Here is a 27,859-nt window from a genome sequence, read left to right as displayed (position 1 = left end):
AGTTCTGGGGGGATATCTGGGGTGTAGAGGGATCAGAGTGCTGGGGGGATATCTGGGATGTAGAGAGGTCAGAGTGCTGTGTGATATCTGGGGTGTAGAGGGGTCAGAGTGCTGGGGGATATCTGGGGTGTAGAGGGGTCAGAGTGCTGGGGGGATATCTGGAGTGTAGATGGGTCAGAGTTCTGGGGGGTTATCTGGGGTGTAGAGGGGTCAGAGTACTGGGGGGATATCTGGGATGTAGAGAGGTCAGAGTGCTGGGGGATATCTAGGGTGTAGAGGGGTCAGAGTGCTGGGGGGGGGGGGGTATCTGGTGTCTAGAGAGGTCAGAGTGCTGGGGGGATATCTGGAGTGTAGAGGAGTCAGAGTTCTGGGGGGATATCTGGGGTGTAGAGGTGTCAGAGTGCTGGGGGGATATCTGGGGTGTAGAGGGGTCAGAGTGCTGGGGGGATATCTGGGGTGTAGAGGGGTCAGAGTGCTGGGGGGTATCTGGGGTGTAGAGGGGTTAAAGTGCAGGGGGGATATCTGGGGTGTAGAGGGGTCAGAGTGCTGGGGGTTATCTGGGGTGTAGAGGGGTCAGAGTGCTGGGGGTTATCTGGGGTGTAGAGGGGATCAGAGTGCTGGGGGGATATCTGCGATGTAGAGGGGTCAGAGTGTTGGGGGGATATCTGGGGTGTAGAGGGATCAGAGTGCTGGGGGGATATCTGGGATGTAGAGAGGTCAGAGTGCTGGGGGGGTATCTGGGGTGTAGAGGGGATCAGAGTGCTGGGGGGATATCTGGGGTGTAGAGGGGTCAGAGTGCTGGGGGGTATCTGGGGTGTAGATGGGTTAAAGTGCAGGGGGGATATCTGGGGTGTAGAGGGGTCAGAGTGCTGGGGGTTATCTGGGGTGTAGAGGGGATCAGATTGCTGGGGGGATATCTGGGGTGTAGAGGGATCAGATTGCTGGGGGATATCTGGGGTGTAGAGGGGTCAGAGTGCTGGGGGGATATCTGGGGTGTAGAGGGATCAGAGTGCTGGGGGGATATCTGGGATGTAGAGAGGTCAGAGTGCTGTGTGATATCTGGGGTGTAGAGGGGTCAGAGTGCTGGGGGATATCTGGGGTGTAGAGGGGTCAGAGTGCTGGGGGGATATCTGGAGTGTAGATGGGTCAGAGTTCTGGGGGGTTATCTGGGGTGTAGAGGGGTCAGAGTACTGGGGGGATATCTGGGATGTAGAGAGGTCAGAGTGCTGGGGGATATCTAGGGTGTAGAGGGGTCAGAGTGCTGGGGGGGGGGGGTATCTGGTGTCTAGAGAGGTCAGAGTGCTGGGGGGATATCTGGAGTGTAGAGGAGTCAGAGTTCTGGGGGGATATCTGGGGTGTAGAGGTGTCAGAGTGCTGGGGGGATATCTGGGGTGTAGAGGGGTCAGAGTGCTGGGGGGATATCTGGGGTGTAGAGGGGTCAGAGTGCTGGGGGGTATCTGGGGTGTAGAGGGGTTAAAGTGCAGGGGGGATATCTGGGGTGTAGAGGGGTCAGAGTGCTGGGGGTTATCTGGGGTGTAGAGGGGTCAGAGTGCTGGGGGTTATCTGGGGTGTAGAGGGGATCAGAGTGCTGGGGGGATATCTGGGGTGTAGAGGGATCAGAGTGCTGGGGGGATATCTGGGATGTAGAGAGGTCAGAGTGCTGGGGGGGTATCTGGGGTGTAGAGGGGATCAGAGTGCTGGGGGGATATCTGGGGTGTAGAGGGGTCAGAGTGCTGGGGGGTATCTGGGGTGTAGATGGGTTAAAGTGCAGGGGGGATATCTGGGGTGTAGAGGGGTCAGAGTGCTGGGAGTTATCTGGGGTGTAGAGGGGATCAGATTGCTGGGGGGATATCTGGGGTGTAGAGGGATCAGATTGCTGGGGGATATCTGGGGTGTAGAGGGGTCAGAGTGCTGGGGGGATATCTGGGGTGTAGAGGGGATCGGAGTGCAGGGGTGATATCTGGGATTGAGAGGGATCAGATTGCTGGGGGGATATCTGGGGTGTAGAGGGGTCAGAGTGCTGGGGGGATTTCTGGTCTGTTTACCTGTGCTGTCTCCATTGTAGGGGCCCCAGAGCATTACTTTGCCCAGGGGCCCATGATGCTATTAACCACTTGCCGTCGCCGCACCGTCATTATACGTCCACAAGGTGGCTCTCCTAGGCGAGATCACGTATTATGACGTCCTACCTTTTAGCCGCCACTAGGGGCGCACGTGCGCCGCCGGAGGCGCGCGCGCGCGCCCCCCGCTCGCCCCCGACTCCCGTGCGTGTGCCCGGCGGGCGCGATCGCCGCCGGGCACACGCGATCGCTCGGTACAGAGCGGGGAACGGGAGCTGTGTGTGTAAACACACAGCTCTCGTTCCTGTCAGCAGGGGAAATGCTGATTTTCTGTTCATACACTGTATGAACAGAAGATCAGTGTTTCCCCTAGTGAGGCCACCCCCCCCCCCCACAGTAAGAACACACCCAGGGACATACTTAACCCCTTCCCCGCCCCCTAGTGTTAACCCCTTCACTGCCAGTGGCATTTTTATAGTAATCTAATGCATTTTTATAGCACTGATCGCTATAAAAATGCCAATGGTGCCAAAAATGTCCGAAGTGTCCGCCATAATGTCGCAATACCGAAAAAAAAATCGCTGATCGCCGCCATTACTAGTAAAAAAAAATATTAATAAAAATGCCATAAAAATACCCCCTATTTTGTAAACACTATAACTTTTGCGCAAACCAATCAATAAACGCTTATTGCGATTTTTTTTTACGAAAAATATGTAGAAGAATACGTATCGGCCTAAACTGAGGAAAAAAAATGTTTTTTTATATATTTTTGGGGGATATTTATTACAGCAAAAAGTAAAAAATATTCATTTTTTTCAAAATTGTCGTTCTATTTTTGTTTATAGCGCAAAAAATAAAAAACGCAGAGGTGATCAAATACCACCAAAAGAAAGCTCTATTTGTGGGAAAAAAAGGACGCCAATTTTGTTTGGGAGCCACGTCGCACGACCGCGCAATTGTCTGTTAAAGCGAAGCAGTCCCGAATCGCAAAAAGTACTCTGGTCTTTGGGCAGCAATATGGTCCGGGGGGTAAGTGGTTAAGACGGCCCTGCTCTAAGGGAGCGCTCAGCAAAGGGCTCTGAATTCCAGGAGCCATCATGCCACCCATAGGCTCCCATGTCCCAGCCTGTTGTTGGCGCTCTCCATCCTCTCCCCTGCAGCAGCTGCTCACTGACACAGGGGAGGCGGAGCTGTAGAGTCATGTGACTGGACTGGAGCCAGTTAAAAGTAAGTACATAGATCTTTTAATACAGGCCAGGCAGGATAGGTAGGAGAAGGGGAGAGAACATTTTGAAGAATATACTTTGGTTTTTCTCCCACATATAAGAATTGGAGATGTGCAATTTAACCCCTTGCCGACCACAACATCTCTATATATGTTGTGGTTTGGAAGTGGTTTACTGGGGTTATGGCTGAAGCTAGCAACCATAACCCCGGTATTCTATTTACGGGGCGGCTGGCTTTCTCATGAAAGTGGTCTGAGCGGCTCATTTCAGAAGCTGGGGACGCCCCCTCCCGACCACTCGCAGGTGAATCTTGGGCTTACCATTTTTAACCGATGTGACTGAGAAACGTTCCCGATGGTGCAGAGCTGAAAACAGACCAGATCGGTCCTGATCGTCTCTATGGCCTTGGAGGACCAGAATGACGTAATGATGTCACTTCTGGTCTAGGGTGGAAATAAACAATTTATTTTGTATTTTTTTGCTTTTAAAGGTAAAGGTTGGAGTCTTTTTGACCCCAAATCTCTTCATAAAGAGGACCTGTCATGTTTTTTTCCATAACAAGGGATGTTTGCATTCATTGTAATAGGAATAAAAGTGATTAAAAATAAAATTAAAGGGACAGTGTAAAAAAAAAAAAGAAAGCTCCCCCATCCCTCGTGCTCATGTGCAGAAGCGAATGCATATTTAAGTTGCGTATGCGTATATAAGCGGTGTTTGCACCACACATGTGAGTTATCACTGCAAATGTTAGAGCGAGAGCAATAATTCTAGCACTAGACACTAACTCCAAACTGGTAACCTGTAAACATTTTTAAGTGTCGCCTATGGAGGTTTTTAAGTACTGTAGTTTATCACCATTCCACGAGTGTGCGCAATTTTAAAGTGTGACATGTTAGGTATCTATTTACTTGGCATAACTTGATCTTTCATAGTTTACAATAATAAATAGTGCTTTATATTATGTGTTTTTTTTTTTTTTTTTACATTTATTAAAGTGTATTTTTTTTTTCAAAAAAAATTGCATTGCAAAACCACTGCGCAAATACCGCATGACATAAAAAATTTGCAACAATCGCCATTTTATTCCCCGGGGTCTCTGCTAATATATATATATATAATGTTTGGGGATTATGGGTAATTTTCTAGAGAACATACTGAGCTTTTATTCTGGTTTATTATGACTTGATCAGACCCCCATACACTGGAATGAATGCACTTTGTATTGGTGACATTGGGTGGTCTGCTCTCCCTGTCCCGGAGGAGGTGGAGTTCCCCCTTAGTGTTCCTCCATCACCTGCACATAGGTGTTCCAGTCCGCAGAGACTTGTTGCTCGCACCGCCCCTGGGAGTTTCGCTTATTGGCTGGACGGATTTTTCGGACACGCCCCGTGGAAGGTGGAGCGGTGGATTGGCTGGAAGATGGCAGGGTTTGCGCATCTCTTTAGGCATGCCGAGCAGTGACACCGATCCCCGGCGTGTATGTGATCCCTCCGCCCTGTGACCCGGGAGAGCCCATGGTGTCCGGAGCTCGGGCAGTCTGTGCACGGCGAGGAGCGGAGCGGGCACAGGAGACCCTCAGGAGGGGGACATGGAGTGCAAACTTTCCGGGAGCAGCGGAGACACGTCTTCATCCGGATCACAGACCTTGTCCGAGGGGGACAGCAAGACGTCCGGTGGGGGGAGCAGTACGGACTGTCACTCGGAGGAGGGCGCTGCCTGTACCCGGGGAGAGGACGGAGCACGGCGGTATGGAGGGGAGCGGGACGAGGAGGATGAGGAGGTGAGACTGACACACACCTGGGGGACCCCCCCCATCCCAACACATACACACCTGAGGGACCCCCCCCCCCATCCCAACATATCTACACCTAGGGGACCCCCCCATCCCAACACATCTACACCTGGGGGACCCCCCATCCCAACACATCTACACCTGAGGGACCCCCCCATCCCAACACATCTACACCTGGGGGACCCCCCATCCCATCTACACCTGGGGGACCCCCCCATCCCATCTACACCTGGGGGACCCCCCCATCCCATCTACACCTGGGGGACCCCACCATCCCATCTACACCTGGGGGACCCCCCCATCCCAACACATCTACACCTGGGGGACCCCCCCATCCCAACACATCTACACCTGGGGGACCCCCCCCCCCATCCCAACACATCTACACCTGGGGGACCCCCCCCATCCCAACACATCTACACCTGGGGGACCCCCCATCCCAACACATCTTCACCTGGGGGACCCCCCATCCCAACACATCTACACCTGGGGGACCCCCCATCCCAACACATCTACACCACCTGGGGGACCCCCCATCCCATCTACACCTGGGGGACCCCCCCATCCCAACACATCTACACCACCTGGGGGACCCCCCATCCCATCTACACCTGGGGGACCCCCCCATCCCAACACATCTACACCACCTGGGGGACCCCCCCATCCCAACACATCTACACCACCTGGGGGACCCCCCCCATCCCAACACATCTACACCACCTGGGGGACCCCCCCATCCCATCTACACCTGGGGGACCCCCCCATCCCATCTACACCTGGGGGACCCCCCCATCCCAACACATCTACACCTGGGGGACCCCCCCATCCCATCTACACCTGGGGGACCCCCCATCCCATCTACACCTGGGGGACCCCCCCATCCCAACATATCTACACCTGGGGAACCCCCCCCCATCCCATCTACACCTGGGGAACCCCCCCCATCCCATCTACACCTGGGGGCCCCCCCCATCCCATCTACACCTGGGGGCCCCCCCCCATCCCATCTACACCTGGGGGACCCCCCCATCCCAACACATCTACACCTGGGGGACCCCCCCCCATCCCAACATATCTACACCTGGGGGACCCTCCCAACATATCTACACCTGGGGGACCCCCCCAATCCCATCTACACCTGGGGGACCCCCCCAATCCCATCTACACCTGGGGGACCCCCCCAATCCCATCTACACCTGGGGGACCCCCCCAATCCCATCTACACCTGGGGGACCCCCCCCCCCCCCCATCTACACCTGAGGGACCCCCCCATCCCATCTACACCTGGGGGACCCCCCCCATCCCAACACATCTACACCTGGGGGACCCCCCCATCCCATCTACACCTGGGGGACCCCCCCATCCCATCTACACCTGGGGGACCCCCCCATCCCATCTACACCTGGGGGACCCCCCATCCCATCTACACCTGGGGGACCCCCCCATCCCATCTACACCTGGGGGACCCCCCCATCCCATCTACACCTGGGGGACCCCCCATCCCATCTACACCTGGGGGACCCCCCATCCCATCTACACCTGGGGGACCCCCCCATCCCATCTACACCTAGGGGACCCCCCCATCCCAACATATCTACACCTGGGGGACCCCCCCATCCCAACATATCTACACCTGGGGGACCCCCCATCCCAACACATCTTCACCTGGGGGACCCCCCATCCCAACACATCTACACCTGGGGGACCCCCCCATCCCAACATATCTACACCTGGGGGACCCCCCATCCCATCTACACCTGGGGGACCCCATCCCAACACATCTACACCTGGGGGACTCCCCCATCCGTCACACCTGGGGAACCCTCCCTTTCCCAGAACATGCACCCCCATCACACTTTGGGGCATGGCCCCCCCCTTCCGTCCCATCACACCTGGGGGCACCAACCCTAACACACCTGGTTTATCCCTCTCCCATCCCATCTTAAACACCCCCCCAAATCACATCTGGGTCCCCCCATATCACAGCTGGGTCTAGTCTCTTTTATGTGGGTGCTCCACTGGCAATAGCTGAAGGAGTCTCACCTCTCCTGCTGCACTGTAGGGTGTCTCATTTTTCTTGCTGCATAGCATACTAGCTCATTATGTGGCACTTACCTGAAATCAAAGTGCTCCTCGTTCCTTTCCGCTGCCATGTCCCCTCTGAGATTCTTCCTGTTATCAGCGCTGGGATTGGCCGGAGCGGCGATGACGTCCCTCCCACGCATGCGCGGAAATACGGCATTAACCCCCAATTGTCCCATTCACAAAAACGACACGCTCCGTAGACATCGGTGCCTGTTTTTGTGAAAATATCTCCTTAACCGTGTAGGAGAAGGAGATATTTCTTGCACCTCCAGGTAAGTCTTAATCTAGGCGTACCTGTAGGTGGACGTTGTGTGGTTGGGCTTACAACCACTTTAAAGTTATTGTGCATGTGAAGGCAAGTGTCCCAATACTTTTGGTAATATACTGTATGTTGGCTGACAAGAGATTGTTAATAATTAATGTTGAGACAGCGCTAGGTGGGCTTTGCAGGACCCCTCACCACCAGCGGGTAAGAAGCAGGTTGGTGATTTGATGATTATCAGGTGGACTGACCCTTTAAGTCACCTAGATTGCAGCCCACTGATCTATCCCGGCATTGTTGTGCTGGTGCTGTGCTGCGTGTGTGCCTGGCATTGCAATCCACACATGCCATGCATAGGACGCTCCATCCTCCTGATGCCATCAGTAACGAGCTCCTACAGCAGAACAGGGACCCTCCACCACCACCGCCGCGCCTTATAGCTGCAAGTGATCGGTTTTTCTTAAAACTCGCCCGCCATTAGAATTGCAGATTTTTTTTCTTATCTAAGGATCTCCATCCTATAATGTGGAATCCAAAATGAGGGAGTGGAATGCTGAGGCTCGCAGAACGTGTGATCATTTCCCAGCCTGTCCTGACACCAGCAGATCTCATTAGGCTCCAGCAGGTAACAAGTCTGATTTACAAGGCGATGAACTTGGCGTGTGCGTGTGTGACGGTGTGCCGGGCTGTCTGCCCCATCCATGTCCTTCTATAGGGGAGTTGTGAAGAGTTTTGGTGATTGTGATGTGCGCTGCGCTCCGGCGTCTTGTAAATGTCGGCTCTGGTGACCCCCAGGTGGGAAAGCGTTGTGTTGGCTGATTTTGATAAATGGCGTTGTCACGCTGTGTAAATGTGCTGGCTGATGTAGTAATGGCTTCGCCTCTCCCGTCGCAATCTCCAGTGCAATCTCTGACCTTTAGAAGCCAATTGTCGGAGGAACATAAATTCATCTGCAAAATATTTATTTATCGCTTCAATAAATGTCAATAGAATTTATTTTTTTCTCTCGTTTTGTTGTTTGTTTGTTTTTTTATTGTGTTTTTTTGTTTTGTTTTGTTTTGTTTTGTTGGTTCTTTTGCTTTGTTGGTTCTTTTTGTTTTTAAACATTTTTGAAGGAAATTTTATTAGAGTGAGTGAGTGACTTGTATAGCGCAGCAAATGCGAACTTAATCGCCTCAAGGCGCTTGGAATCCAGCGTCGTATCGGTCTTTCAGAAGAGGTGGGTCTTTAGTTTTTTCCTAAATGCCCGATGGTTTTGACAATACTGTCAAAGTGTGTTCAGAAGGACGTCTGAGCCGAGTGCGTGTGTCCCCTGTGGATATATTCGAAGACATTGGCTGCCTTTTTAAGAATTAAAGTGCTATCAAACCTAAAAACTTTTAGGCTGGGTTCACGTATTTGCAGTACTGGACCCCACGTGTGATTTCGGATAGGGATCGAACCGCATTCCTATTCAAATCACATGCGATGTCTATGCAGTGCGATTTCGAGCCTTTCATTTGTATGGGTAAAATTGCACCACAAGATGCTCAGAAATCGGATCGCATGGGTATTCAAACCTGTCAATCGCACTGCCTTTTGCCAACCGTTTTGGGGTGTCAAGGTGTTACTAAACCCACAAAAGTAGAATCGGTGTGTATACACAGTAAGGCTGGGTTCACAGTGTGTGCAGATGTGGCTCACAGTAGGGTCTTGTGTGTCCTTGTTCTTCGTTTTCAGGCCTAAATTTTTGGACCTAAAACGGCCCAAAAGACGATCAGGACCCCTGTGCAATGTGCTCCGCGGCCACCACAGAGATTTGTAAACCGGCTTCATCTAGACCTGGTCGCACTCTCCTGCCATGCGAATTGGATGCGGCGAATCTCACATCCAATTTGCATCAGTGTAAACACAGCCTTAAAGTGGAGTTCCACCCATTTTTTTTATGTTTGTCTGTGCTGCATGCTCTAATCTCATAGTGTTCAGAATGGACAATTTTTATTTATTTTGTTGCTTGTAAATACCTTTTATTTTGTAGTCCTTCATTACTTCCTCCTCCTCCTTATTAGCCTAGGCTATTAAGTCACAAGGCTATTCGCAAGGGTTTCTGGGATAGGCATCATGTATCCCAGTAGTCCTTGCAAATAGCCTATTTGCATAGAGAAGGGGCGGCAACTTCCTCTGACACTCCCGTTGCTATGGAAACCTGACTAAAACCTATTGCATCGCTTGTGCAGCACTAAGCATGTGCAAGATCTGCAAGGCTGAAATCCAGGAAGTCAAACAGTCTGGCTTCAATATGCCCACAGTCTATTTCTAGATTATAAACAAACTAAATGCTCTAACAACCTAACAAAACGGACCTTAGTTTACAGACTAACTTTACTAGACTACATTAAGCTTGTGTATTACAGGGGTATTTATATTTAAAAAGTGAAATTGTGGGTGGAACTCCCCTTTAAGCATGCTTGTTATACTCTCTCACTGTGGAACCTAAGGAGTTAATGCTCTGCATAGTGTAAAAATGCGGCTTGAGCCTGTCTTCCCTGATCCTCCCTTTCTTCCAGAGTCCCCAAACTATTTTCCTGATAGAACAGAGCCTTGGGGACAAGCTACACATGCTCAGTTTAGTGTGTATTGCTAGAATTCTTTCTTTTTTTTTCTTGGGAGGGTGTATTTGATCAGCACATGGCCAATCGGCACTGTCCAGACAGAGGGTCAGGGATCCTACAGCCTCACAGGACAGTCAGAGGAGAACGAAAACTCCTTCTCCATTCCCCATGTGAATGAGTAGGGGGCTACATTATGCCCCCTTCTCATTTACCAGAAAAAGTGTAAAAATTTAATAAAACAGACAGTTTTTGACGATTCCTTTTATTAAACAAAAACAATGTCCCCTGGTGTAGATCTGTCATCAATCACGTTGAACCCAGACCTGGAAAAATAAGCTTTGCACCCGTCGCTGTCTGCCAGTTCTTAAATTGCTAATGGTCAGGGCCAACTGGTGATGTCACTGGGTGGCCCCGCCCCATGATGTGATCAATCCAGCATTGGCTATTTAGGAACTGTCGGATGACGGGAGACAGCGACGGCTCCAAAAATCTGCATCTGAACTTTATCCAAATCACAGCTGAACATCTGCTTTGGAAGTTTGCAGGGAAATTTGCACTGGACATGTATGAACCTAGTTTTAATGTGGTTGTAAACCCTCTGGCGGAAGTTACACCTACAGGTAAACCTAGATTAAGGCTTACCTGTAGGTTATTGCAGTATCTCCGAGACCTACACTGTTCTCGGAGATATTTGCAATTTCCCTGAGCGACACCTCAGGGAATAGCGTCTAGAAGGGTAATAAGGTGCTGATATCAAACCGGCATAGGCTATAGGCACATTAGGTTTCCTTTAGTAAAAACTGCAGTTATAGAAGATTGAAAACAACTTTTGACATGCCATTCGGAATTGCAAAAGAAAATGGGACTTTCAAGTTGCCACATACCTTTTAAGACCACATTTTAAATAAAAAAATCTTTTATTTTATTAAAATTATTCGAAAGAAAATAAGTTGTTACTTAAAATGTGTAACGTTCAAGCCCCTGAGTGGCCAATGCAAGATATCTCCCAACAGGTATGATTATCAGTTCAGTCTGCATGCAATGCCTACACTCCACAAGGCAGCATGCACCTCCTTGGACTCGACCTCCAGTAATCCAGCACAGTGTACAAAGTGGCTGAACTCCTGGAGTTCCACCTTTTTGGAAAAAATCTAACGCATAATTGTGTCAAAGAAGAAAATACCTTTAAAAATTGGGATTTTGTGGGCAATGAAAAAAGGGTTCAGAAAAAAAAAAAAAAAATTATATATATTTATATATATATATATATATATATATATATATATATATATATATATATATATATATATATATATATATATAAATATATATAATTTTTTTTTTCTGAACCCTTTTTTCATTGCCCACAAAATCCCAATTTTTAGAGGTATTTTCTTCTTTGATCTACCAGGGATGGTGGCAATGTACATGCCAGACTGTTAGGAGCATACCTTTTTCAACACATAATTGTGTTTTTTTTCTTTTGTGTGTGTGTTTTTTTTTTTTTTTTTTGCATCTGGCATGTATACTTTTGGGCTTATGCACACTGCAACTCCAAAGACAAAGGCTGCTTTTAAAGGTATTTGAAATCTTATTTCAGCTTGAAGTGTGTGCCTTTTTTATTTTATTTTTTTTGTGTGCGCTTATGCATATTTTTTATTGAGCTTTTTTGAGCATAAGCTTTCTATTTTTTCACAAACCCCTTGTGTATGTGTATATATATATATATATATATATATATATATATATATATATATATATATATATATATATATATATATATATATATATATATATATATATATATATATATATATATATATATATATATATATATCTCTTACCAACCGCTCTGTCTCTGCTTCCCCTCTCTGTCAATCCCTCCATTGGCTTCCACTCACCCAAAGAATTAAATACTAACTACTACCTACAAAGCCATCCACAACTCTGCCCCCAGCTACATCACTGACCTAGTCTCTAAATACCAACCTAATCGTCCTCTTCGCTCTTCTCAAGACCTCCTACTCTCTAGCTCTCTCATCACCTGCTCCCATGCTCGTCTCCAGGACTTCTCCAGAGCCTCTCCAAGCCTATGGAACTCCTTACCCCAATCTATCCGCCTATCTCCTTCTTCTCTATTAGCTTTTGGAGGATCCCTGAAAACCCCCCCCTTTTCAGAGAAGCCTATCCTACCCACACCTAACAACTGTATTTGCATTTGAGTCCATCTGATCATCCCCCACAGCTACTACCCTTTGTTCCCCTTGACCCTCCCTTCTAGATTGTAAGCTCTAACGAGCAGGGCCCTCTGATCCCTCCTGTATTGAATTGTATTGTGACTGTACTGTCTTCCCTGATGTAAAGCGCTGCGCAAACTGTTGGCGCTATATAAATCCTGTATAATAATACATTTATATATATATATATATATATATATATATATATATATATATATATATATATATATATATATATATATATATATATATATATATATATATATATATATATATATATATATATAATTTTCTCAAAGAAGCTCAATAAACATGCAAAAGAGCACAAAAAAAACACACACAAAGTGACATTTTTGAGAGTAGCTTTCAAACAGGAAAGATGCCCAAAAACACATGAAGCACACACGCACTAAAAGAAATGATATATAAATAGTGTGTATGGACACATTGACTAGCATGGAGAGGAGTGTCCAGACAGAATAAAATGAGAGCTCAAAAGTCTGTAGGAGGCGCTTCCTTGAGATGCCGTGTCCATGAGCCCTTTGAGCAGTTTCGTTGGAAGGTTTGGATAAGGTGGACAAGGCTAGATCCCCTGTCGGGTTTGTTGTCTGCCGTGGTTAGGAAAAGTCTGTAGACGGGTCTTCCTCACACCGGCATTCTTTCTTTTCAAGCTAATTGGAGGAACAGGAAGCTGTATGTACTGCACGGGCTGAGTAATGCACCAAGGATATTTTATGTGACTTTCCTGATTGGGATACTTGTTTAGAGTCAAGTGCCCAGAAGTTGTAGACACGTATGAATCCATATAAAAGCCAGCAACCTGCAAGGAGGTCTGATGGCAACCAGAGGCAGTTCCTGCTCTCTGTGTTTAATGCACATGTGGGAGGCGCGTACTCGGTAGTCGGCAGCACCTTATCCTGGAAAAGAGTCACATGCCCACAAGAAAGATGGAAGCGCTTAACAAAGCAAAGACAAAGGTTAGTTTAAAAGATAAACAGGAAATACAGCAGCAGTTTTATTGACAATTTATAAAATTACATTAAAGCGGAGTTCCAACCACAATTAGCATTTTTTAAATGTATGTCCTTTCATCCTGCGTTTTTATAATCTAAATGGGTCACTTACTATTTTACAATCGGCCGCCAATCCGCATAGATATTCAAAAAAGATAGTTTATAAAACTATGTCTACACCGTTGTCATTTTGCTTGTGGGCATTGTGAAGCCTACAAGCACTTACTTCCTGGAAGTCTTGGATGGGGAATGATAATTGGACAGCGCACTGCATCCTGGGAAATGATGACACACATTTCCCAGGAGCATTAGAGGGAGATGTCAGAATCCTAGGTGCTTTCAAAGGCAGATTTTGTGGGACCGCATAGCAACAAGCATTTCCAGATGAGTAAAAAAAAATGTTTTTATTTTTTTTACTTTTTTAGGTCTGATGAGCACAATAATGAAAAAAAAATTGGGGGATGGAAACTCCACTTTAATAACCGAGCAGGTGCCCTTGGAAAAAAAAGTGTGCGGAACTCCACTTTAAGTTGGTATTGAAGGGGGCAGAAAATGTGTTTTAGTGTATCTGATTTTATTTTGAGGGTACCAGCTTTGCATCAGGTATTTGCTAATGGTGAAGAAAAAGTTGGCGAACTGGACTTCTTCCTTCAGTGATGGCCAATGTCTTCTAGGGTTCTGTGCTAAGCGGTTGCCCTTCTGTGTAGTAACCAATGAGGGTCACTTGATTGGAAGAGGCACGGATTGCCTTGCCTATTCACGGATTGCCTTGCCTATTCACGGATTGCCTTGCCTATTCACGGATTGCCTTGCCTATTCACGGATTGCCTTGCCTATTCACGGATTGCCTTGCCTATTCACGGATTGCCTTGCCTATTCACGGATTGCCTTGCCTATTCACGGATTGCCTTGAATTTTTTCTCCATGAATGCAAGCCGTTCTCTGGACGAGTCAGAGATCATAACATCCCTGCCTCGCCTTGAGCTGCAGTCAGGTGCCTAAGCTGACATGTCATCGGCCTGTTGCTTGCAGGAGGAAGCATTTTCCCAGTCTATTCTTCAGTGATCAGACCTAAATATTACTTTGTATCAAGTCCCAAGGTTAGAGGAGGGCACAGGGACTGATCCCTGCCAGACATTCGTTACTTAGTTTTTAAATTGAAAGTAGAAAAATGTATACCCAATTAAGTTTGTATTGCAGTCTGTGTCACCCATTGGGATTAGGCTGTATCCCTGTGTTTTTGACCAGTTGGCTATACTGAATTTGCATCGCACAGTCGTCATATGTAATTGGCACAGCAATGCGGTGCGATTCGCATGCAATGTTTGGCATTGCACCAGTGTGAACAGAGTCTGAACTTTTGTGAATGACTAGTATAATACACCTGTGTAGTGTTTGTGAATTTTGTAATTTTTTTTTTTCTATCCTGAGCTTCAAGCTGAACTCCAGGATAAGCAACTATTGTCTAAATACAACAGGGATGTGTGTTACTACTTGACTCTTGGCGTGCTCTGTGTATTTCTTCCTGATCTGTGCAGAAATCCAGCATGAAACTTTGCTTCTGCACAGGAGCTTCTTATGATAAAGATCGCTGATTGGTGCTCTCTTCGTGCTGGGTCTTGTCTCCACCCCTCATGTAGTGGTCAGAGCCGCTGGGTCCCTCCCACATCTCTGCTTTGTACACAGGCTAAGTACATGTAGTGATGTCACTGCTGATTTTACAAGGTGATATCTGGGTTTGTAAAGGTATTTGATGCACACAAAGTAGACTGGTCTTTTGTAGCAATTAACGTGGAAGAAAAGAGCCCAGCAGAAACACAGGATCAAAGCCTTCCCCGCTGACAGAACGACAATCTGCTTTGTTTACATAGGCAGACTGCTGTTCTGCTTGTGTCCTGAACGATCGGCGGGCCCAGCAGACATTGAGTCTGCCGGACACGCTAATTGGCTCCCACTGTGTCCAATCATAGCGGGAGTTGGGTCACTGGCACCACGCGTGCGCCTCAGACCCGGATGTGTCGGAGCACATACTGGGTACGTGATCTGGCACAGAGCGGCTGCAATAAGGGCCAGTTCACACCATAGAAACACAGTCCGGATGCGTTCCAGATGCTTTTCTGCGCGTCCTTTTTTGATGCGACTTTATTGCCGTCCAGCACACTTATCTATCCAGGTTGCCTGTGATGTTGGCTGTCCGAGGCAAATCCGTCCCTCAGACTGGGTCCCGGTGCCGCCATCCTCCCTAAGGGAAACAGGCAGTGAAGCCGTGGGGCTTCACTGCCTGTTTCCTACTGCAAATGCGTGAGTCGTGTGGCTATTTGTAAATGTGAATACTGTCCTGTGTGTCCCAGAAGGCAGTGCACCTCCATTTCCCAGGAGGCAACAAGAGGAGGAGAACACAGAACCTCACAGCGGAAGAGGCAGATTAGGACAATCTGCCTAGTAACAGCAATTCCTGGTAAGTGTGTGTGTGTGTGTGTGTGTGTGTGTGTCGCGCCTGGCTATTTTTAGAACCGGTGCTATGGTAAATTTAGGGGAAGTTCAGAGAAATAGTTGGCTCTGAACTAGTTTGATTGTTTGTTTGAATTTGGGTCTCTGCTCTAGCTTGGCTGTGCTGTGTGCTGTCCTTTTGTCCGGGGACTCCCGTCACCCCCGGACATCAGGTGGCAGTAGTGGGGTCAAGTGTGTTTTGAATATCAGTCCTCAGCAGCCTATCAGGAGGTTTGGCCACCTCGCTGTGCATGCTGGGGAGAGGTAATTAGGGGGCAGACGCCATTCCTCGAGGTTCTTCCCCGTGTGGTGCCCACCATTGGGGTAGCCATGCCACGACACCCCCGCAAATGGCCCTCCTGGCCGGGGTGTGCATGTGCGTGTTCCGGGACCACGTTGGCCCGGAGCAATCGATCTGCTGTGCTGACCCAGTGATCGTCTGGGTCCCCAATCTGGAGGGGGGCCCGAGCTGTTCGTCCAATTGGAGGAAGCTGACCGATGAGTCTGTCCGAAGGATACCAAGCACGAGGCTGGTGTTCCAGGAGGGGCCTGTCCATTCATCGGGGGACAACCTGGGATCTCACAGGCTGGATGTTGGTCGCCTGTCAGTTGCTAATTTCACAAAACTACCTGAAGGAGATTCAGGTGCTAAATCTACTGAAAGAGGATTCCGGACCATAATGGTCTCCAACCTTTTGGGAGGGTCTGTGGCAGAGACTTAATCCTAAGTTCGAGTGACACTCTGGCTGCCAGGCTGGTGAGAGATGCCTGTCCAGGTGCAGTGTACCTACTCCGGCTGGAGTGGCGAAGTAAAGTTGTCGTTGGAAGCAGGACTGTTTCCCGTATACAAGTACACCTGAATCTGTTGTCTCCTATTTGCTACCCCTTCACCTTTCTACTGTTTTTTTATCGTTTTTAACCGGCTGGGTAATAAAAGCACAGAAAAGACATTCCCTTTACTACAACTCTCATCAAGTACCATAGACGGTGGAGATACAGAGGTAACGTGCCACCCAAAACAAACCAGCAACTCCTTTGAGGATATATATATATATATATATATATATATATATATATATATATATATATATATATATATATTTTTTGGACCTCCGCTTTAAATAAGAACATATGTTCCAGTGCAGGACAAATGCAATATGTTCTACTTTTTTTGGAACGCACTGGAACTGACTGCACTGGTGTGAACTATGCCATTGAAAACCATATAACCTACTTTTCATGCGTTTTTTGATGCAGGAAAAAAAACACTGCACTGCATGCAATGTTTAAAAAAAAAATTAGGCTTTTCTTTCACTTTAAATAATATATTAAAAAAAGATTTTGAGCCTAGCGTTCAACTTTAATTTCTAAGGGCGTGGGCTTGAAAATGGAGATTCTGCTCCAGGAAGTTTGAGGACTGGTACCTGACGAGTTCTGTGTTCTATAAACAAGACAAATTTCCTTGACGTTTGCATTTTCTAATTAACCTTGGTTCCTGAATATTAAGTACACACGCCTATTCCCACTTCTTTGAAGCAGCGGTATAAAAAAAAAAAAAAAAGCTTACATGCGAAGTGCTCTAGAACTGTCTGCTTATAATCTCTTTTATAGACCTAAACTGATCCCATTCTTATAGCATAAAAGCATCACATTTTAAACCTGTAGTGCTCAGTGTAATAAATAAAATAAGACAGGTCTATTATCATAATCATCTCTATATGCTAATAGCAATGCCTGCCGTGCTGAAGGGTGAGCTGTGCTGGTTCTTTTCACGTGATTGGAGTTCTTGTGTGTTTGACAGGATGAAATGATCGATCGCTTGTATGTCTGAACGGGTTCAGATCAAACCTAGGAAGCTGGAGATGTCAGTCTGACAGCTGCAGATCAAGACTGTATGTGCAAAGGGTTAAACAAAAATGGATCTAAACTCCCCTAACAGAGATGGTGGAATCTTTGACAGACGTACATCCTGTAACCCCAATGGATTGTTCTATGCATCAGTAATAAATTTAAATTTGGATCATATTTTTTATTTTAATTTTTTTCCCGAGTTTTAAAATCTCCCAAGACAAACGTTCCCATCATGTTCCCCATGTTCTTTTTACTACCAGCTATGCAAAAGTCCCATCAGTGCCCTAAAGGCAATATTTTTCTCAAATTGTTGCTCTATTAACCACTTCGACTCGGGAAGATTTTACCCCCTTCATAGCCAGGCCATTTCTTGATTTTCGGCGCTTCGCTACAACTGGTAGTTGCGTGCTCATGCAACACTGTACGCAAACAAAATGTATGTTTCCTTCAAATAGAGATTTTTGTTTTGGTGGTATTTTATCACCAGTTTTTTTTTTTTTTTTTTTTTTACTTGCACTTTAGATAAAAAAAAACTTACATTTATAAAAAAAAAAAAAAATTTAATTTTATATATTTATTTATATATATATATATATATATATATATATATATATATATATATATATATATATATATATATATATATATATATATATATATATATATATATATATATATATATATATATATATATATATATATATATATATATATATATATATATATATATATATATATATATATATATATATATCTCTTTTTATTTTAAATGTAAGTTTTTTTTGTTTTTTTTTATCTATAGTGCAAGTAAAAAAAACAAAAAAAATAGTGATAAAATACCACCAGAAAAAGCTCTATTTGAAGGAAATATACATTTTTATTTATATATATATATATATATATATATATATATATATATATATATATATATATATATATATATATATATATATATACACATACATACATACAATCTCTAATTTCTTTATGCATTTAGGCCAAAATGTATTCTGCTACATTTCTTTGGTAATAAACAAACAATACTGCTAACGGCAGTGATCGGAGACTTATAGCAGGACTGTGGTAGTATGGCGGGCATCCTGACACTTTGTGGCTAATTGCCACGGACATCACCAGTGGCACTAATACAGTGATCAGTGCTAATGATATACAATGATGCTGGCTGGGAAGGGGTTAACATCTGGGCAATCAAAGCATTAAATGTGTACCTAACTACAACCACTTTTCAAGTGGACCTAGCCATAGATACAGTGGGTAAAATAAGTATTGAACACGTCACCATTTTTCTAATTTAAATATATTTCTAAAGGTGCTATTGACATGACATGTTGACCACATGTCAGTAACAACCCATGCAATCCACACATACCAAGAAACCAAACTCAATAAGTTCAGAAATTAAGTTATTTGTAATAAAATGGATTGACACAGGGAAAAAAGTATTGAACGCATGAAGAAATGGAGGCACAAAAAGGCATAGAAAGCCAAGACACCAGCTGAAATCTAACAGAACTAGAAAGGGATCATGCCCCTTCCCTTGTCAGTGCAAATTAATATCTGCTAGTTCAGCCTCGCCTTCTAAAAAGGTGTAATTTCCAAGGTGTCACACGAGAAACATCTCATGATGGGTAAAAGAAAAGGGCTCCCTCAAGGCCTTTGCAGTTTTATTGTTGGTTACAAAGGGATTTTGACATTTTTGAACATTGCAGTGAGCACTGTTGGGACCATAATCCAGAAATGGAAAAAAACGTATTCTCATCATAAACCGGCCACGACCAGGTGCTCCTCTCAAGATTTCTGAGGAGTGAAAAGAATTATCGGAAGAGTTGTCCAAGAACCAACGACCACTTGTGGAGAGCTTCAGAAAGACCTGGAATTAGCAGGTACAATTGTTTCAAAGAAAACAATAAGTGATGCACTCAACCACCATGACCTGTATACATGCTCACCACGCAAGACTTCATTGCTGAAGAAAAAAAGTAAGGCTGTGAAATACTGTGAGAATCCGGTCTGGTCAGATGAGTGGACATTTCAGCAGGACAATGATCCCAAACACAAAGCCACTGAAACTCCTCAATTGGTTCTTAAAGAAAGAGAAAATAAAGCTGCTAGAATTGCTCAGCCAATCACCTGACTTGTATGATTATCCAATAGAAAATCTATGGAAAGAACTAAAGATCAGAGTTAATAGAAGAGGCCCAAGGAACCTTCAAGATTTGTGTGGAAGAATGGGCCAAAATCATACCCGAGCAATGCATGCAACTAGTTTCTCATCTTGAAGCTGTCATTACCAACAATGGATTTTGTACGGAGTATTAAATACATTTCAGTTAGCGTGTTCAATAATGTCTTATTTTCTGAACTTATTTGTTTTGATTTCTTTTGTATGTGTGGCTTGTTGCGACATGTGGTGAAAATTTAATGTCAGTAGCACCTTTTTTTTTGTTCAATACTTCTTTTACCCATTATATATTTTGTCATATATGGGTGGGGGGCTTTGCAGAGACTGTGTTTTTGTCTGCATTGTCAAGGTGACAGTGTCCTTTTATTGCATACATGTTACCTTCAGAGCAGTTCACGATGGCCCCCACAGTTGAAATGCCGCATTTGACCGTTTCGGTGCATTGTATTGATTTTTCGCACATCACACTGCTTCCCCCTGTTGTGTGTTTTTTTTTTTTTTTTTTTTTCTTCCAATTTTCTTTTGAAGTGGCACTGTGTGTTTTAAAATATCAGCGTAAACACAATCTGAGAATTTGAGAAAGGAGAATGTGTGCACACAGCTATGTAAATTGCAGACTGCTTATGCAGATTGGTGCTTTGGGCTAGGTGAGCGCACCTATAACTTGGATAAAGTGTGTCCTCATAGGCAGATGCCTTTTGCTATCTGTAAGGCTCCTTTCACACCTGAACGCTGTGTATTTTAAAGCTCCAAAGTCATTTTTGCATGTGTTTTTTTTTTTTTTTTTCAGGCGTTTCTTAACCTGTAAGAACTGGTCTCTGCTCTATGGGGGTTTCCGTTGAAGCTCCATGAGTCATGAGTAAGTGCCATTTGGCACGAAACATGTTGATTGTGATCCTTGTTCCCACAGTGTCCGGTCTTGCTGTGTTTGTGGCTTTTTTGCCCGGACAATAAAACAAACAATTATTTGGATGTTCAGCTTGATGGATCCTCAGAAGTGGAGCCAGCACCCGATGTGGGCGAGATTAGCGGACCCACTTAGAGCAGCAACACACATTTTGCCTACCTGAAACTTGAATATACCGGTAAATATAAGGCCCCTTTCACGCTTGGGGATTGTTCATTTCATAAGTTCAGTGATGTTTTTTCAAATGAAAAATGGACGAAGTCTCATCAGCCATTCATCAGTTTTTACATCCACTACCAATGCAAAAACTGACTGTTTGTCCGCCCCCCCCCCCTTTTTTTTTCCCTACAAAAAATAAATAGGCCTTTGATCCATTTAAAAAAACAGATGCGGATGTAAACTTGTGTAAAGGAATGATCAATTTACATCCGCTTTTCAGAGTTCTTTTTTCCATCAGTCAATGGATGGATGTGCCATACGCAAAAAAAAGGTCAACTTTGTATTTGAGTCCAGCTGTTTAATATTCTGGAGGGAAAACGCGTAGCTGTTCCCCTGACAATGTGCTCTGGCATGGAACACGTTGGGAGAGGCTTGAACTCGTGACATCATATGCCCGTCAAAGAGGCTTGCTGGCGAGGCATCTGTGTTTTTGGGCGTACAATTTGCTTCTATTCAAGTACCTGTCCGTGTTTTTAAGTCTTCACACTATATGCGGCCTGTTTTCTACCTCCAATGTGGGTGATATAAATGACCTGCCTCGGTTTGTCAACTTGGTGCTGCTTGGCTTGGTGGTTGGATGAGGACCAGCACAGAGTATCTAGAGATGCCTGTTATGGCAAATGAATGAATGATCTGTCACTGGAGATCCATAGCATCCGGTAAGAGGCTCATTTTTAGTGGACGGCATTAGATTGTTTGGCGTGTTTGCTACTACATCATTTATGCTGCTGTGGGTAAACCCAAGAACCTGCACATTTGATTAATATTTGGTGGATTTTTTTTTTTTATTTCTTGATTTTTTCCACTTCTAATTTTTATATTGGACTTTGGGATTGATCACATGTATTTGATTTACAGCACTTATTAAATCCAGTTGGCAGTGCACTTTTATGTAGAATTAATTTTGTACTTTTTAGATTGTTCCCTTATGCCAATCAACTCTTTCCTAATCGTAGCTTTAAAACATTCCACCTCATTAAGGAAGAATTCAGGGTTCTGCATACTATATACACTATATTACAAGAAGTATTGGCACAAACTCCCTCATCCCATGTCTTTTTTGCACTTGTCACTTTATAGCTCCTAAGGTGAAGGCGCTTCACCATTATTTTTTTTTTTATATTGCTTATTAAGTGTCGTGATGGCATTGTTAGGTGGTAGCTGCTTTCTATATTTTATATGGTTTTGAGGGAGTTTTGTTTTTTACCATAGTAGCGTAGGGTCTTGTATCCATTTATCTAATACATTTGCTAACACAACTAACCCCTTCCTTCCTCCACCTCCTGGCCTTTTAACAGGATCTAAATCCCAGGAGGCATACATTCTGATGATGTGATTGGCAGTCAGAGGTCACATGATCGGAAAGCTCCAGGTTGCTAGTATGCATCTGGAGCTTTCCCGATACCCGCTCATTGCTGTGCTGGGAGTGCGCTCTCGGCACAAGTAAGTGTTTACTTAGTGATGCATATATGCAGCCGCTCAACGTTAAGGCCAGGTTCACACCTATGCGAATTGAGTGCGGCTTAAACCGCATCTAATTCGCAGGACATTTCAAAATACATTGTTTTCAATGAGGCTGGTTCACATATGTGCGATGCATCCGCACTGCGCATTGCCTCCAAACCGTGTGCGTTTTTTATGTCTTGCGGTGCGGCTCAGGTGCGAATTCAGTAACATTATCTTCTATGGGTACGCAGATGTGTTAATTTCTCTTCAGTATTTGTCTCATTCAGTTCAATACACTTCCCCCCTCCCCCTCCCCTCTCCCAGGTCTCCAAATTCGCACCTGATCTGCAGCTAAAACGCAGTTGATCTGCAGAACACCTTATAGAGAAATTTGCAAAGACAACGGAGCTCCAAAACGCAACGCACTAGTGTGATTCAGGCCTTAAGCCCACCTTGCCGAGGGGCCGCATTTATATGTGCCAGGTTGGTGGCAAGAGGTTAAGTTCAATTCATGAAGCTTTATACATGGATAATCTTCTTCTCTTTTTTTTTTTTTTTTTTTTTTATATATATATATTTTTTTTTCAATGATGTCATGTCTTTTATATTTGTAGCCCCTAATTTACATTTTTTGTCTTTGACATTTACTATTTTGAGCATAGCATTTTTTTGTAGGCAGTTTTGAGTCCTTCTTCTTTTTTTTTTATTTTTTTTTTATTATTATTTTTTTTTTTTTCTGTATTTAAAAAAATGTATTTATTCAATAACGAGCGTGTGTTCATGATGGTAAACTATTCACTTACGTATTTGCACATGCTTAAAAAATAAATAAATAAATGCATACATCCAAAAGTATAAAGGTAACAAGATGATATCGAGCTTAAAAAATCTCCCTTATTCCTATTCAAACTGTAGGCGGAGACCAGTTATTACATTTTAAAGCTTTTTTTGAACTTGCTTGAAGTCTTGTGTGTTATTTTTATAAGGGGGTGGGGGGGGACATGTTATACTTACCTGCTATGTGCAGTGGATTTGCACAGAGCAGCCCAGATCCTCCTCTTCTCCGGTCCCTCTACGGCTCTCCTGGCTCCTTCCTCCTGTTGAGTGCCCCCCCACAGCAAGCAGCTTCCTATGGGGGCACCCGAGTCGCAGCTCCCTGTGTCCATTCAGACACTGAGACCCGGCCATTCTCTCTCTCTCTCTCTCTCTCTCTCTCTCTCTCTCTCTCTCTCTCTCTCTCTCTCTCTCTCTCTCTCTCTCTCTCTCTCTCTCTCTCTCTCTCTCTCTCTCTCTCTCTCTCTCTCTCTCTCTCTCTCCTCTGATTGGCTAGCTGATTTTGACAGCAGTGGGAGCCAGTGGTGCCACTGCTATGTCTCAGCCAATCGGGAGGGAGAATCTCGGATGGCTGAGACATTTGGTGACATTGCTGGACAGTGAGGGACCTCATGATATGTTATAAGGGGTGGGGGCGGCCTGCGTGGGGCTGTTGTTCACAGAAGGCTTTATCTTAATGCAGGGGTGCCCAACCTTTTAAAGAGCGAGGGCCACTTAAGTGACTTGGTAACCGGTTGTGGGCCACAATGAGTGGAGTGGGCGGATGACGGGTCTATGTCCACCCTGCATATGCAGAGCGGACATGGACGTGGCTCGCTCTACTCTGTGGGCCCTCTGATCTGATCCGCCCAGATGGAATGGGACAGATCCCACCTACTGTGTTTGTTTTTTTTTATTTCTTGTTCAGATTAGAGGTAGCTGGGTGTATATGGCCACAAGTCAGTTTTTCATCTGTGGCTCAGAGGTGAACGGAGGGTCCGGTTGGGTCGGAGGCTGCTTTCACACTGACACGCTGTGGTTTACCTGCACTGCAGGTGCAGCGCAGTACATCTGTGGCTTTCTTGCGGGTTGGCTGCACTTTGCCTTTTTTTGTGCTCATGTCGATTCAGTGGGGTCAGAAATGCCCCACACTGCTTCAAAACTAGATGATGTACCTTTCCAAGATTCAGGTCTTTACCTCCAGGTGCTTGAATACTCATATAAGAACAGGGACAATTTGAAGGCATGAGAGTTTGATTGTATGTATGTATGTATGTATGTATGTATGTATGTATGTGTTTTGGTGTGTGTGTGTGTGTGTGTGTGTGTGTGTGTGTTGTTTTTTTTTCTTTTTTTTTCTTTTTTTTTTTTCCCTCCATGTAAAGGGTGAAATTGCACTGTCGGTATATCTCATGTGCAGTTTAAATGCAATTTGTGCATACAGTTGGTGTGTGTGTCTGTCCTTATTTTTCTGGAAATAGCTGTCAGTAAACAGTGTTTTTGCTCTGCTAAAATGAAAACTGAATATGAGCGTGTTTAATTTACTATATTGAGGAATGAGATTTTCTTCTGCTGGAAATTCGGCAATTAGAAGCAGACAGACCGTTCTCCCTTGGGCTCCTGTTATGGAAGTCAGAATGCTGATATTTATGAGTTTCTTGGGGAGACTGCTGAATTGGCACTATACAGCCCGTTTGAAATCCTGGACTGTTTGATCTGCCATGAGTTAAAATGTAGTGTGTGAACATCCCTACTGCTCTATCTGTAGTATGATGAGCATTATCATAGGCAGCTGCATTTGCCTTCTCCAAAGGATAGTACTACAACAATGTCTCTCGAGTGCTTCGAAATCCATTTTCTAATGCTTGGATTATTTTTGTCCACGCTGTTTAGCAAAAGTTATTTGAGGACTCCATGAAAATCTGCAAATACCTAAATACATTTTTATACAGAGCCGTGATGACATTTCTTATACTTGGAGAGTTTCTACATCCTTCTCGTAAGATGTCGCTGAGCATCGGGAAGTGGTGATGCAATTCTCTGTAACCATTGTCTGGCTTATCGTTCTTCCATTCATAACTGCCAGGGGAAATAAAGATTTGTAGGAATTGAGCTATATACTTTTTATTTTTTAGTCGAGTCTTGGGTGTTATATAGATGTCTATCCCTTCCTGTAGATTAATGTTAGGATTTCCAGAGTTTTGCCTTAACCAAATAAAATTGTACAAAGCCACGGGCCATGCAGACCTGCAAAGGTCTTGGCACTTGTTACAACAAAGTTCACTCTCACATGAGATGACTCTGAAAATCTAGGGGGGATTGAGGAAGGGGTGGATCAAGGATTCTTAAAATATTATGTTTTATAGGAAGTCTAGTAAATGCCCACTTAGCCCCCCCCCCCCTTTTATTTATTTTTTTTGCTCTCCTTTTCGTTGTGTGTTCACCCAGGATCTACTTTACTTTACACCTAAGGCCCTTTTCACACTACAAAATAAATCCGTTTTAATAATCCGTTTTAAAATCCGTCAGATAATGTTAAAAAACGGAAGTTATACGTCCTTTATAAAATATCATTAAAGTCTATGGGATTTTTTTATGTTCCGTAAAGATCCGTAATAGTCCGTTATAACATACGGACGTTAGTTATAACGGAATATGTGACGGGTCTTGCACTATTTTTTGTAAATTATTTGTCCGTTGCAAGTAACGGATATATTAACGTCCGTTATATTTTAACATTGAAGTCTATGGCACATGGACGTTAGTAAATGTCTCTGCAAATGTCCGTTATGTTAACGGACGTTAATTTTACTGAGCATGGATATTCAGGGGAACCCCGCTGTCAATTTAAAACAAAAATGACGTGCGGTTCCCGGTAAATATCCATAACCAGACCCTTCAGGTCTGGTATGGATATTCAGGGGAACCCCGCCGTCAATTTAAAACAAAAATGACGTGCGGTTCCTGGTAAATATCCATAACCAGACCCTTCAGGTCTGGTATGGATATTCAGGGGAACCCCGCCGTCAATTTAAAACAAAAATGACGTGCGGTTCCCCCTAAATATCCATAACCAGACCCATTATCCGAGCACGTTGACCTGGCCGGCCGCAGAAAAGAGGGGGGGACAGAGTGCGGCCCCCCCTCTCTCCTGAACCGCACCAGGCCACATGCCCTCAACATGGGGAGGATGTCCCCATGTTGATGGGGACAAGGGTCTCATCCCCACAACCCTTGCCCGGTGGTTGTGGGGGTATGCGGGCGGGAGGTTTATCAGAATCTGGAAGACCCCTTTAACAAAGGGGACCCCCAGATCCTGACCCCCCCCCCCTGTGTGAAATGGTAATGGGGTACACTGTACCTCTACCATTTCACGAAGGAAGTAAAAAGTATTGTAAAAAAATGAGAATGAGCGGCTGAAGCGGTGACATTTCTTATATAGAGGAGGCAGAGCCACCCGTCACGTGACCCTGCCCCCTCTGACGTACCCTCTGCTACGTCACTGGGGAAGACCATGAAGAGGAAAGACCTTTCTTATATAGAGGAGGCAGAGCCACCCGTCACGTGACCCTGCCCCCTCTGACGTACCTCTGCTACGTCACTGGGGAAGACCATGAAGAGGAAAGACCTTTCCTCTTCATGGTCTTCCCCAGTGACGTAGCAGAGGTACGTCAGAGGGGGCAGGGTCACGTGACGGGTGGCTCTGCCTCCTCTATATAAGAAATGTCACAGCTTCAGCCGCTCATTCGCTGGGCTGTGCCCAGCGGTGAGAGGAGGTCCGGGATGCTGCGCTGGATGGATCTTCACATCGCCGGAGCGGAGATCACCCGACGCTGGATCTTCTCATCGCGGGAGATCACCCGCACCCGTCGCAGGATCAGGACAACGCTGGAAGCCGGGAACGAGTGGATTTTTCAGCGCTGGAGTTTTTTTTTTTTTTAAATAAAGGACTTTATTCTTTTGTGTCAGTGTGTTTTTTTACAATACTTTTTACTTCCTTCGTGAAATGGTAGAGGTACAGTGTACCCCATTACCATTTCACACAGGGGGGGGGTCAGGATCTGGGGGTCCCCTTTGTTAAAGGGGTCTTCCAGATTCTGATAAACCTCCCGCCCGCATACCCCCACAACCACCGGGCAAGGGTTGTGGGGATGAGACCCTTGTCCCCATCAACATGGGGACATCCTCCCCATGTTGAGGGCATGTGGCCTGGTGCGGTTCAGGAGAGAGGGGGGGCCGCACTCTGTCCCCCCCTCTTTTCTGCGGCCGGCCAGGTTAACGTGCTCGGATAATGGGTCTGGTTATGGATATTTAGGGGGAACCGCACGTCAATTTTGTTTTAAATTGACGGCGGGGTTCCCCTGAATATCCATACCAGACCTGAAGGGTCTGGTTATGGATATTTACCGGGAACCGCACGTCACTTTTGTTTTAAAATGACGGCGGGGTTCCCCTGAATATCCATACCAGACCTGAAGGGTCTGGTTATGGATATTTACCGGGAACCGCACGTCATTTTTTGTTTTAAATTGACGGCGGGGTTCCCCTGAATATCCATGCGACTTCTGGAGCTGGACTTCAAGAAAGGGTGAAATGTTTTTTATTAACGGACGTTAGAAAGGAATGATATAACGGATGTATACGGATATATACGGATAAAC

The 27,859-nt window shown here is 45.3% G+C and overlaps 1 protein-coding gene across 2 annotated transcripts in view; it reads left to right on the top strand.

The window, feature by feature from the left end:
* Positions 1–4,681: 4,681 nt before the first annotated feature.
* Positions 4,682–27,859, top strand: part of MAST4 (microtubule associated serine/threonine kinase family member 4) — a 742,993-nt gene continuing 719,815 nt past the window's right edge. For both annotated transcript variants that reach the window (XM_040339988.1, XM_040339978.1), the window contains exon 1: positions 4,682–5,069. In XM_040339988.1, the coding sequence (XP_040195922.1) occupies positions 4,878–5,069 (192 nt within the window). In that variant the 5' untranslated portion in view covers positions 4,682–4,877. The remainder of the gene's footprint in view (positions 5,070–27,859) is intronic.

Source organism: Rana temporaria, chromosome 1 (genome assembly GCF_905171775.1).
Source record: "Rana temporaria chromosome 1, aRanTem1.1, whole genome shotgun sequence".
Lineage (NCBI taxonomy): Eukaryota > Metazoa > Chordata > Amphibia > Anura > Ranidae > Rana > Rana temporaria.
The sequence above is the reverse complement of the archived record's forward strand: the minus strand, read 5'-3'. Positions and strand labels throughout refer to the sequence as shown.